General features: G+C 41.9%; 1 protein-coding gene across 3 annotated transcripts in view; it reads right to left on the bottom strand.

Annotated features, from left to right (window-relative positions):
- ADAMTS2 (ADAM metallopeptidase with thrombospondin type 1 motif 2) overlaps window positions 1-13,256 on the bottom strand; it is a 189,350-nt gene that overhangs the window by 11,916 nt on the left and 164,178 nt on the right. For all 3 annotated transcript variants that reach the window (XM_062002068.1, XM_062002070.1, XM_062002069.1), the window contains 7 exons: window positions 11,983-12,158; window positions 7,252-7,385; window positions 6,173-6,296; window positions 5,467-5,547; window positions 3,851-4,014; window positions 2,541-2,700; window positions 1,741-1,873 (listed from right to left, as the gene is read on the bottom strand). In XM_062002068.1, coding sequence (XP_061858052.1) covers window positions 1,741-1,873; window positions 2,541-2,700; window positions 3,851-4,014; window positions 5,467-5,547; window positions 6,173-6,296; window positions 7,252-7,385; window positions 11,983-12,158 — 972 coding nt within the window. The remainder of the gene's footprint in view (window positions 1-1,740; window positions 1,874-2,540; window positions 2,701-3,850; window positions 4,015-5,466; window positions 5,548-6,172; window positions 6,297-7,251; window positions 7,386-11,982; window positions 12,159-13,256) is intronic.

The raw sequence follows: 13,256 nt of genomic DNA, 5'->3' as shown, positions 1-13,256 counted from the left end.
CTTTGATTTTAAGCTGATCCTTCCAAGACTGCACAGGGAAATATGGTAGTTTTTATGTCAAAAGCAGCCACTCAAGGGTGCTGCTGAGCTTCCCAGGTCCTGGTGCATGAGCTGTGCCTTATCTCATAACATAGCATGCACCAGCTGTCCCCACAGCTGGTTCCCACGGGACTGAATACAAAACATCTGTTTTAAAACTGCAGCTCCAGCCTGGCCCATATCTGGATACCCCATGGACCATATCCCTGGCCACGCTAGTCACCATCTGCTGAAACACTGGAAAACTTGCTGCATGTGCTAAGCTTGAGCAAATCAGGGTCCTCAGCATCACCATGTTTGGGTTTGGAGAAGGTAAGACTCCACTGAAAATCAGATTCATCATGTCCAATTCAGTTTGGTCATAGAAAAATTAAATCTATGGTTTGTAACACGGTGCAGCTGAAAATTTCTCTGATCATCCAAACTGGCTGAAGAATAACAGCTGCAAATTGTAAGGAACTTAGAGCACGGCAACAAGGACAGACAAGACCAGAGGAAATTTATGTAGACTACTTAAAGCTTGGTTATAATCAAGTAAGTGAAGATACACATCAGTTTATAAATATTTACAGAAGGTACAGAAGGAAATATACTTCAATGTAAACAGTATTTATGGGATAAACTTAACAAAAAAAAGTATAATCTGAAGAAATATCCTGAGTTTGAAGCAATTGTCCTAATGTACTCATAAAATCCTGGGTTTAGAAGTAGTCAAGAAATAGCACTAAATGCTTCAGTTAAACAAAAAGTGGCAATTTCACCCAACTTTCTCCTTGCAGACTACTGAAATTAGACAACTGCAGAGGAAGGCGAGTGCTGTGGAGCACAAAGCCATGAATCCTAAGCTGATTTCTCAGACAAAGATGATTTTATTCCCAGCAGTGGAGAGGCAGCATATTAGTATAGTGGGTGTCACAGAGCTTCATAAAATCTCTTAAATAATTGCCTCTCCCATGTACAACCACAAAATGCTCCGACGCCATTCTATGGAAACAGAGGTGACTGAAACATTCTGGAATCCAAGTACAATTTAGGATCCTATTGAGTCTTTGTGGTACCTGGGTCCAATTATATTTGCAGCTGAAAGAAGAATATAGTCCTTTCCAGAGAGTCTGAGATATGGTTAGGTCATTATTTCAGTTTTCCAGTAAATAAATGTTAAACCCCGACCCATGCTGAGTTTATGGGGCACAGTTTCTTGACGTTTCTCTCTTTCAAATATTTTTTGAAAGGAAGTTAGGAAATATTGTGTGGTATGTTCTGCTTATTTACTGTGCTTCCTGGAATCTAGACTTGGTCTCCAGAGAGAAAAGCTGGGATCAACATACTCCCTTCTCATTGCAGCAGCAACATGAGAAATACATGTGAGTGCTACATGTGGCAGGAGTAACCTGCTACCAATCAAAACAAAAGCACCTGTAAAATGTGAGTTGAAATAGTTATAATGCTTGACTAGGTATAGCAAAGATGAAGGTACAACAGGCATAGCGTGCTGTACGAGGGCAGCCAGAAAAATCTAACAGGTCAAATATTTTCAATGTCAAAAAACATGCTGAGAACTTTGGGAAGATTCAGATTTGAGACGCTGTATGACATTGGATTTCTTATGTAGCACCCTGTAAGCTTGTTCTCACACGGTTAATTCCCATCACGTAAAATCAGCTGGTATAAATTGAGTTTATGGCAGGCAGTGATGCTTACATGGGCTGGGAGCACTCCTGGAGGTTGCACACCCTGCGGATGGGCTTAGGCTTTTGGATCAACTCGCAGTAACTCCGATGAACCATTTTGTGGTCTGTCTTCCTCCGGCAGCCGTACTTTGTGAACTGGTAGCCTGAAGAAAGACAGTTATCTTATTTTGAGCACTAGTAGATCTTACATAGGACTCAGGTTTCAAACAAATTGCACATATACTGTCAAAGGTTGCAGCTGGAACTACAGGTGAACATACTACCAAAGGAACTGTAAACTACACCAAACACACACTTTTTCACACAGATTTAACACCCAGAATAGCTCATCCCCTTTATTTTTCCCTACATGAGAAAAACACGAACATCTAGCATTTCAAAAAAGTTCTGCACACCTGCACAGCCACACACTCCAGCACTGTAACCTGACCTGGTGCACAGCATCAGGGTGGACATCTAGGCCCAAAAGCAGGGGTCTTGCATTGCAAAGTCCACAGCACAAGATGCAGATTTACTGAGGGCTGCCTCGTGGCACCTCGAGGTTTGTTACCTTCAGTTTTGATATCCTTGTCCAAATCTTGCCCATTTGTACCATTTTTCAGTTTCATAAACATAAATCATGTTTATGAAATGAGGCACCCTATATCCAAAACCATTTAAGTCAGATTTTAAATTCCATTTTCTAATTATTAATCTATTACTTATATATTCACTTTAAAAAAGTCCCCTCATTAATTCCACAGGTGGTGTTCATTCTTCCTTTTTTTCTTTTGTTAAACAATTTTGAATGCTCTGAGATCTTGTTTTTACCTCCTCCACAAGGTTTTGAACATTGGGACCATTTCTTCAAAGCCCACTCATGTGATACTGAGTCTTCTTCCAAAACATTATTGTTATCTACATTCAAGGAATCCTCATGGATCATGTACTTGTAAGTCAAAGATATCTTGGCACCACTGTGAGGAATCACCTAGTAAGCAAAACAGATGTAGGGAAAAAGATATGAACGACTGATATCAGAAGCTGTATGAGATGATGTGAAATTGCAGTCATCATGGCTCAGATTTAAAAACATCCCCGGAGCAATTTAAACCTTTTAGCTTCACTCAACGCTCTTTTTTTCCCCCCGATGAAAAAGTATCTCTGTCCTTATGACACAAAGTTTCTAAACTGTATATTGAGAAAGACTGTTCTTGATTTAGACTGATTTTTCTTGCCAGCATTGGACTGACTTCATGATACTAAATTTTTTCCATATCCCATCATAAAGGAAGGAAATGTTGTACTAAAATGATAACAGATAGTTCCACTGAAAGACAAGGCAAATCCAAATGCACAGACACTGACAGTAGTGAAGAAAATTGCCTGTATTTCTGATAAAACACAAATATTCTTATGATAATTCTGGGAATTCTGATAAGTTTGTCATTTATTCCTGACAGAAATACAAATATTTAGAGTTTCGTTATCATACTGTACTAAGAAATGCAAGAAAATGGAACTCAGTGTGAATAAAGTGCCTAATATTGGCCTTTTGAAAACATAATATTTGTTTCTCCTTTGACCTTCAGCTGGTGTAGATCAAAACATTACAGCTGCTTCCAGAGGGATTCTGAATCAACATACCCCCAACTCATTGTAGTCTATCATTGTCTGGTTTGCAATGAAACAAATAATATGGTTGGATAGGTTTGGGAAGTGCAGAACTGGCTGTGTCCTGGCAGCATAAAAGTCTTGCATCTGCCTTTGCAGGACACACTTTCAAAGCATGGATGGGAGGCAGAGCTATTAGATCTATCTGATAGGAACCATTTTGACCTTTTTTTAGCTAATGCTCAAGTGTTAGATATGGTAAGCTGGACAGTCTTTCCACAGTGGCTGTTTGCTAGGCCATTCACAGGAATAATCATGTGGCTACTCAACACATAACCCTGTATTATAAGCTCTTGTCCAGAGCACTGAATTTGGAGAAAGGAACTAAACCACATCTTCTATTGTCTTACAATTGAAGCAGATGTCTTCTTGTAACTCACAAGAGGCATTTAAAATATATTATAGCACGTCATGGCTCCCTAACCCTGACACTGTGCTCCATGGAAGATGGTTTTCATTTGACTTACCAGAATAACTATTCCATGACGCAGCGGCCCCATGGTCTGTACGGTTTCTCTGTCATCGTCATTCCGATACTCCCACTCCACACCCATGTCAATAAATACTTTAGAGTCTGGCACATAGTTGTCTTCACTTAGAATGTATTTCCCTGTTTCACGATTTTTAATTGCTACGAACAACACAAGAAAAGTGAATACGAGAGGGCAGCTTCTCACTGAGTTTTGTTCCGCTCTTGTCCCACTGGAAGATGCAGAAAAGGCCAGTGTGCATTTTCCCTCTGCTCTCTCACAGGCTTGGAAAGACTTTTTCAGGTGTTTCACTGAACTGCCAATGCTTTCCTGCTCAGCTCCAAAAACATCAATTGTCCCTTTTTTCCTTTTTTCATAGCCTGCCTTGCCAGAGAAATGAGGCCAGGGAGACTGCACCGCATGCATCCATCTGCCTGTTCCCAGCTAACAACTTCTGAATTCACTGACCAAATCTGAGCCAATTTGAGAGCTGGTGGGGGTCCCACGGCTACTCAGCTCTTTCATATGTTGTCAGGCAGCTCAGGGGGCTGTTACTGCTCCATGAGAGACAGGCTACTGGGCTAACCCCCAGCAGGTCCCCACAGCAAGAGAGATTGACGTTAGAAACAGTATTAATTCTCCGGCTCACATCCAGTCCTGACACTGACACAGCCCTGCTTAAGCTCCTGCTGCTTCGCAGGCACCTGCCATCACACATGGTGCCTGATTCCTCTGGTTCAGCAGTCACCAGTGCCCCATCCTTCCCCTGGAGGGAGTTCAGCCACCTTCATATTGGGACTTTTGGTTTTCTTCTGAGACGGAGAAATTCACTCTTCTCATTAGAAGCAGCAGGGACTGTTTATTTAACATCAAGTTTTAAAAACTTTCTCTCTCTAGCAGCTACCTGAACATCTTGCTTCCTTAGCACTGGCCTTGGCAGAGAGCAAGCTGTTCCCATCCCCTGTGTCACTTACCAGACACTGAAAGAAGAACCTTGTCTGAATTGTTAAGAGATTGCTCTCCTGATTCACGGGGCCTGGCTGCACTGAGCAGCAAGGGAAGCATTGGCTGGTGAGAAGCTGGGATGACTCAGGGTACAATTAGCAGGCCATTCGCTGTGAATCTACTGCCAATTAATAACAGCCTACGAGACACTGCTCTGCATTGATTAGAGGGCACTGGGAGGAGCAGATTTCAATTACTCTGTAAGCTGAGGGATTGATCTGGCAGCCTTGCATCAATACTGTTAGCAGTGGGGCAGAATCTGAAACGGTTTTGGATGCAGCTGGGAAATGACTAAGGATGGGAAGGACTCTAGTAGGGATATACACGAAGATAATGCACCCCATATTAATTGAGCTGCTCTTCCAGCAGCTTTCAGATACACACATGCTGATGCAGGGATCTCCTGTCTAGGACACTGGGGAATACAGCATGGGGAAATCAAACTGCCAAACAACTTTCCTAATTTAACATACTTGAAGGAGGTATGTGGTGTGGGAGGATAATGGGTAAACAAATGCATAAACACATTGTCAGGCTCCAGAGACAAAAATAAGCAGGAGGAAAAAAAGCATTCTGACTGAAAATTTTCCTACTCATTACGTACTTACCGAGATTATGACTGGTGGCGTCTGTTTCCTGTATAAGCAAATGTCTCGCACCAACAGGAATTTCAAACATCTTAATGTGCCCTTTATTGTAGTATTTGAAAAGACAGTGACTGGTTAGTATGCCACAAACAGGAAGAGTCTGTCTTAGCTTTTAAAATAAATCTTGTTTTCTAAAAGCAGGGTTGTATTACAGCAACCTGAATCTAATCCAGCAGCATTCCCATCCCTGTTTCTGTGCCAGGTGATGAAACATAACAGGGACAAAGGGCTTTGGGTCAGAGGGAAAATGCCATAAGTATCATCAACAGACGTTGCTCCTGATGAAAATGGGCTTTGAATGTCATTTGCATCCACAGGGAGACCACGCGGGTTCCTGTCTGACAGTGAGTGACAATATGTTATTGCAGCACTCCAGTGACTCGGACAGAGCAGTTGAGGACTAAATAAGTCCTTAGCTCTCCAACAAAGAGCACTGAAGCCCTCCTCTATTCATCCACAAGGTCTGGTAACAGCAGACTTAACCAAACATGGGATAAAAGTCTTATTTTCAAACTCTAGATGCATCTCAAAGTTAAGTCCAAAGAGTTTCTTAAAATTAGTGATGCTGTGAATGATTTGTGATTACTTTGGTACTTTCCGTGGAACAGAAGAGGTCAAACAAAAATAACCTGAATTTCCCAGGACAAAACACACTGAATACACTGACCTTGTTTCTTTGGTACTCTTGAAAATGTTCCTTTCACCACTTTGCAATGAGAATTATCTCCTCCACAAACACCACACTTATCTTCCTGCTTCGTGGAACCTATGACCCTGTCACACCCAACTTTCTGTGCACAAAAGAGAAAATCAGTCACTCTTATTTGCCCATGCTTCAATTCAAATGAACCTTCACTTCAGATACCAAAATCAGACTTCTGCTTCAACAAAGAAGTACAAACTGTAGTATTCTCCTGGAAGATCAACATCTAAGTTTTAACACTTCCAGTTCCTGTCATAGCTGTCAATCGGGTGATTATGTTTTTATATCATGCTTCACAGTGGTCCTCTTACTGAAGGAAAGCAGCACAGTTAAGGAAAAGCTCTTAAGCCTCAGCTTATCTTAAAGCAGATGCTTAAATTCCAGGAGAATCAAGGCATCTGTGTGAGGATAAGCACCTCCACCAGCTAAGTCAGAGCCTCTAATTCCATTGAAACGACCTGTAGCAGATCTCAAGTTAGAGGGACCATCATTGATTTTTTAAAAATAGCACAATCAAATATAGAGAGAATGCACATCAGTCATATTTTAGCATCACTTTCCTTGAAAACTGCTGCATGTTCCTATTTCACTGTGCATTCCACTCCCACTAAACCTCAGCAGGAAAAGCTTTCATTGAAAGCTAATTGCAACAGTTCATCTTAAAATACCACATTAAATATTACTTGTGTAGGCAGGTGTTGTTGGAATTGAGTCACATGCAATGTGGTGGCAACTGTGAATATCACACATAATATTGTGACAATAATCCTAATGAAATCTCCTTATTGCCCAAAGCACTATTATACCTAGTTAAATAGTCACTCTTGCAGAGAAACACTCAATGTCTTAATTGTTTTCACAACAGGGAGCTCTGAAAGGAGCCCCCAAAGCTTACCACGCAGTCTCCCCTGAAAGGAGCCCCCAAAGCTTACCAAGCACTCTCCCCTGAAAGGAGCCCCCAAAGCTTACCAAGCACTCTCCCCTGAAAGGAGCCCCCAAAGCTTACCAAGCACTCTCCCCTGAAAGGAGCCCCCAAAGCTTACCAAGCACTCTCCCCGCACGCAGATGCTGTAGGCGTCTTTGTAGGAGCAGCGGGTCCCATCGTGCACCATCTTCTTCATATACACCACATCCCCTGTTTCCTTGGACTCACAATATAGGTGGCACCTTTCCTTAGCTGAGAAATAAAATGTCCCAAGTTGTGTGTCAATAGTTCAGTTGCTGATTTTATAAACAGCACTTTCAATAGCATTTGCTCTTTCTTCTTCCTTGCATACATCACAGAAAACAATATAGTACTCTATAAATCATTGATGCATTTCCCCTTTCAAAGGCTACATGATCATTTGGAAACTGATGAATCATAAAGAACCTATGTCTTTAAAAAGTCTTAAAAGAACCAGACCATAATAAACTACCCATGAGCCAGCAATGTGCCCTCGTGGCCAAGAAGGCCAATGACATCCTGGGATGCATCAAGGAGAATGTGGGCAACAAGTCAAAGGAGGTTCTCCTTCCCATCTACTCTGCCCTGGTGAGGCCTCATCTTGAGTCTCGTGTCTAGTTCTGGGCTCCCCAGCTCAAGAGGGACAGGGAACTTCTGGAGAGAGTCCAGCACAGGGACACCGAGAGGATCAGGGGACTGGAACATCTTCCTTATGCGGAAAGGCTGTGGGAACTGGGGCTGTTTAGTCTGGAGAAGAGGAGACTGAGGGGAGATCTTATTAACATTTACAAATATCTACATGGTGGATGTCAGGAGGTTGGAGTATCACTTTTTTTCTGTTGTATCTAGTGACAGGACAAGGGGTAATGGGATGAAGCTGGAACACAAAAAGTTCCATTTAAACATAAGAAAAAAACTCTTTCACTGTCAGGTGAGGGAGCCCTGGCACAGGCTGCCCAGGGAGGGTGTGGAGCCTCCTTCTCTGGAGGTTTTCAAAACACAACTGGACACATTCCTGTGTGACCTGATCTAGGTGGACCTGCTTTAGCAGGGAAGTTAGACTAGATGATCTCTAAAGGTCTCTTCCAGCCACTCCCATTCTATGATTCTATGATTTACCCGGCAGGATGTATGTTTGTGTGTGTCTGTGTGTCTACTTAATCCTTGGTTGATGATGCAATCTGGCAGAGTTTTCCACAGTCTGCTACATGACTACCTGTGACAAATGCAGGTTTCTTCATCAGTTTCTCCTGCACTGTACTTAAATCTGAAAAAAGCAAAAGTCATACGGCCATTAAAAGCAGCTGTTTGGCACTGAGTGAATCTGGCATCTCAAACGTCTTCACAGACAGCTGGGCCATACCGTTTCCTCCTAAATATGAAGTTATTTCTCCCTCATTGTTGTACTTTTATTTATGATTGTTTAAATCATTAAACAAGATGAGCCATCCAAAAGATTCAGAAAAAACCATTTTTTTCTGCTAATACATACAGAGACAGCCAGACAAGTGTATCTCGTTCTTCTAATCTCTTCCAAAGAGCTAAAACCAAAGAATAATGTTGAAATGAATAGACAGTGGCTGAATAAAGTTGTATTCCACCATTGTATTTCATGTTACCCATCTCTCTCATGCTGTCCTCATCCCCATAATAGGATTCACTAATGCTGTCCTTGGCAGTGAAGAGCAGATGGGCTTTCTTTTAGATGAAACAAATAAAAATTCTCCTATTGTAATGTGATTGAAAGTTGGGATCTTTTTTTTTCACCATTTAAAACACTAACAGCCTTTCCGTGATAGCAGTTCAATTAAATCTTCACAGGCCCTTTGCATTCTTCCTCTGTACAGATCCACAGCCTCTGCCCTCTGTTAATAAAGTCCTTGTTATTGCTGTTGATGTCCTCACGGCCACTGGGTATTGGTACATCAGAGACCTTTGTTACTGCTCCTGAATCACACAGAGATGACATGCTAAAAATGTAGGGTCTAGACTATTAAAATGGACACTTTTCTTGTGCAGATTGTTAACAGGGGACTATTAAGGTCATCATAATCACAGACTTTATGTATGTGTATATATTAGAAACATTATGCACAAGCCATAGCTGTGTACCCACACCCTGCATACAAACCCACACCCACCCCACACACACATTCACTGTACACGACTAAATTAAGATCTCAGGAAGCCTGACAAGGTGCCAACAACTCTGGACAAGGGCTTTATTTTAGAAGGTCCTCTTCTCCCATTGCTCCATGGGAACAGTAAATGTGCAAGTGCCGTTAAATTGGACCCTGTTAATTGCAAAGAATTATTTTCTTTCTATTCATTGGCATGGGGCATAGTAGAGGTGCAGAGGCATGGATGTGACTGTGGGGCTGTCTGTTCCCTGCTTCCGATGCGCTTCCTTCTCATTTAATTGAGGCTGGGAGCTAACAGCCAATGCCACTCTATACTGCTTTGGCAGATGCACAGCACAAGGCCATGTGACCCCAGGGAGGCAGGGAGATGGGGTGCTCAGGGGCTTGGAGCATGAGTGAGGTCACGGCACGATGCAGCACTGGGGTGCTCAAGTACACACTGGCATGTACCCCAGCTCAGTGGCCTTTTAGTCGGCACAGGACAAAATGCTCCTCTCTGTCCCCATCACACAGACAATGTGTCAGACATGTCCAGCTGAGCTGCATGTGTGAAGTGCATGGATTTATGTCGCTTTTGAGCCATGGCTGCATTATCTGAACAAAGTATGTCACTGATATGCCTTATCTTTACAAAAGGGAGTTTTAAATACATTAGAGTTCAAACATCAAGCACCCTCTGTCCTTGTTTTCACACAAAAGCTGTTCCCTTTAATAACCCTGCATAGGTAAATGTAACTCTAAAGGTGGCTGCAGCTATACCATAGTTATCTGGGAAACCAGCAGTGCCCAGACATCAGTGAGCTGGTTTCTGACCCAGAAGCCATTTAATTTAATAGAAAAACATCTGATCAGTTTCAGTGGTCTTTGCAGACTGCTCCAAAGGCTAAAGCAAAAGCAAAGGTCTGTGGGCCACGGTGTTTGTTCCCTCTCCCTATGCCAGCAAAGCTATTTCATGAAATTAAGCTGTGAGACTGTGTCTGTGCCTCTGAAAATCCCAGATTGCACAAGACGGCATGAAAAGAATGAGGGAACCCTGAGAACTGTTTGGGTAGAAAGTCAGGCAAATTAATTACAAGGAATTTGCTACTAATTTCTGGCAGAGTGTCCTCTTACTGGAATGCAAAATGATTCACTCAACGTGGCCCTTCCTCTCCCAGAGATGAGGACAGCTCAGATGCCCCATGCTTGCCCCTTGCCAGGCCAACTCTGTCCTGCAGCACCCATCATTCAAACTAAGCAGCCAGGTTTATAAAACATGAGAGCAGCCTGCATTCCTGGTCAAGCAAGTTGACAATCATTGCCCTCCACTTTTTTGTGTACTAAAACCTCTTCTCAGCATGTTTTGAACATAATGTGGCAATTGCACAGCAACAGCCTCCATGACCCAACCCAACCAGCTGCACTTTCCTTGACAGTTAAGGAGAGGCATTAGTAGGAAAATGATGCCAAGAACATCAGACTGCACTGGTTCAGACCCAGCACCCGTTCAACCCAACATCTGCCTCCCACAGTGCCAGCAGCTTTTACAGGAAGATGTAAGAGCAGAACTGATACTTTTCTCAGAATATACTCCACGTTCCTCATAAACTGTAGCTTGGGGACTTCCTAAGCCATGTCTGGAACTTGGTGTCTAATAGCTCTTAATAGATTATAGAACTTCCAAGAATTTCTCTAAATAATTTCAACAACTTTCTGGTATCTGCAGCTTCCCGTGGCAATGAATTCCAGATTAATTATATGCTGTGTGCAAAAGTACTTGTATTTGTTTTAAATCCACCACCTGATGATTTTATTTGCTGTTCTCAGGCTTGTGTTATGAAAAATTGAATTATCATTGCGTGTTCAGTCTCTTCATGCCACGTTCTGTAATTCTGTCTTTTGAATCTGAATCTTCACTTTTTCAGGGTGAAAAATCCTAGTTTATCTCAACTCCTGTCACTCAGAAGTCACTGCTTATGCTTGATTTATTCTGGACTTTAGGAGGTCAACTGTAGGTTTTTTAGAAATGGGGGCTGCAGTTAAATGGGCACAACCTGAGCTACATTGACAGAGTACTTAAAATATAGACACCTGCAGGTACAGAGAAGTGGATCAGTGTTCTCCATCTCTCTTTCAACAGCTGCTGAACTGTCTTCCTAAAGCTATCCTCACCTCCACTTGCTTCTTCAGAGCCCACCTTGTGTACAGACTTGTACAGACATACAGGCTGTTTTTTTAATCCACATAACTATTCTTGGCATTTATCAGTGACAAACTTAATTTGCCACATTTGGTCTCTTACTGCCACTTCTGTAGCTCTCACTGTGGGCCTTCTTATTTTAACTAGCCTGAGAAATTTTGTATCTCAAGCAGCTTTTGGTACCTTGTCCAGTTCTTTTCCCTGCTCACTGTCATGCATGGTCCCAGCACCCACCCCTGTGGAACACACACCTCCATGCAAGGCCATCCCCTTTCATCTCATGATAACTGTGCTTAAGAGCAGTTATTGGGGAACAAGGTCCAAAGTTTTTTGAAAGTCCAAGTACATGATATGAATGTACTCACACACTGATACTCATTGATCCCTCCAACCAACTTGTAGCAGGTTTGTGATGTGTGATTTTCCTTGAAGTTTGATACCTCCTTATATAATTCTTACTGATGTTTGCAACTGATTTCACTTTTCATAGGAAAGAGAAATCGCTCACCATCAACATGTTCATAGGGGAGCCAGTGGTGTTTTGTGTTCTGGTACTCAAAGTAAGGATCCCACTGCCGGCACTGTTCCTCTCTGAAGTCTTCAAAGTCCTTAGGACACTCCTGAGTGTTGCACAGCTGGAACTCGTAGCTTGGCCCCACGCACGTGCGGCCTCCGTTGGCAGGACTGCAGCGAGGAGAGAAACCCATGGTTACTTTTGCCATTAATGCCTGAAGCAATCGTCTATCAAACCCTTTGAGGAGTAATTTCATTCCCAGTCACGTCAGTAGGCACTTGATGAAGTCAGCAATGTATTTCATATGGAAAATATGTATTACCTTCAAAAACCTACAGTCACTACTTAGCTCTTAAAAAGCAATTTCAGCAAGTAGAGCCTCAAAACGCTTGATATAGGCAAGAAAAGCCATTTTCTTGGTGTGGTCCAGGAAAGGAAAGCACAAGCAGATGAAGCAACTCATTCACATTCATGCCCTAAGCCAGCAGCAAATCCAGAAACAGAACCCAGCTCAGTGCTGCATCCCCAGGCAGCCGTGCATCAGATCACCGTCAGGTCTGGCAACACCAAGCTCAGGAGTTGTAGCTGGGTTTACATCCTCTTCCAGGAACACAGAAATATTCTCAGTAGTACATTAGCCTTTTCCTACACAAAAATAGATTTTACAACCAAAACTGTGCCCACAATTATAAAGATCACTTTCACGTTGCCAATGTAATAAACGCTGAAATTAGAATTGGCTCTTTTTTTTTTTTTAACAGAACAATTTCCATCACAAATTGTTGCTTTTTAAAACTTGGTTTGTTTTTTTTAAGCAACGATAAGATGATTTTTAACACTGGTCAAGTTCAATCACTTTGTCAACACAAACTGAGAAAGTCGATGATAAAAACATTCTGTCTGGTAAAATCATTTAATTCTGGCAATTGTTTCAGTTCTTGCTGTTGGGATTTTCATGTTTTATGATACTGTAATAAGATAGTAATAATTATATATTTCACATCATTTGTATCTATCTATCAATACTTAATATATCATACTTCCAGTATTACTGAAATCAAGACATCCTCCATTATCTAGACAAGTCATATATAAGTTACTGAAACAAAACAATTCAATGTTACTAACATTAACTTTGGGAAAGGTTCTTATCTGTGGAGCTTTGTTCCAACTTGAAATGAAAACAGTTTGAAAATATTTTAAGACTTGCTTTTTAAAATATCCTAAAAGGTGGAAAAAACACAAATATTTAAAAGGTATGTGCATTT

The sequence above is a fragment of the Colius striatus genome, chromosome 9, assembly GCF_028858725.1.
Source record: "Colius striatus isolate bColStr4 chromosome 9, bColStr4.1.hap1, whole genome shotgun sequence".
Classification (NCBI taxonomy): Eukaryota; Metazoa; Chordata; class Aves; order Coliiformes; family Coliidae; genus Colius; species Colius striatus.
Note: the sequence above shows the minus strand (reverse complement) of the source record. Positions and strands in the feature narration are given on the sequence as shown.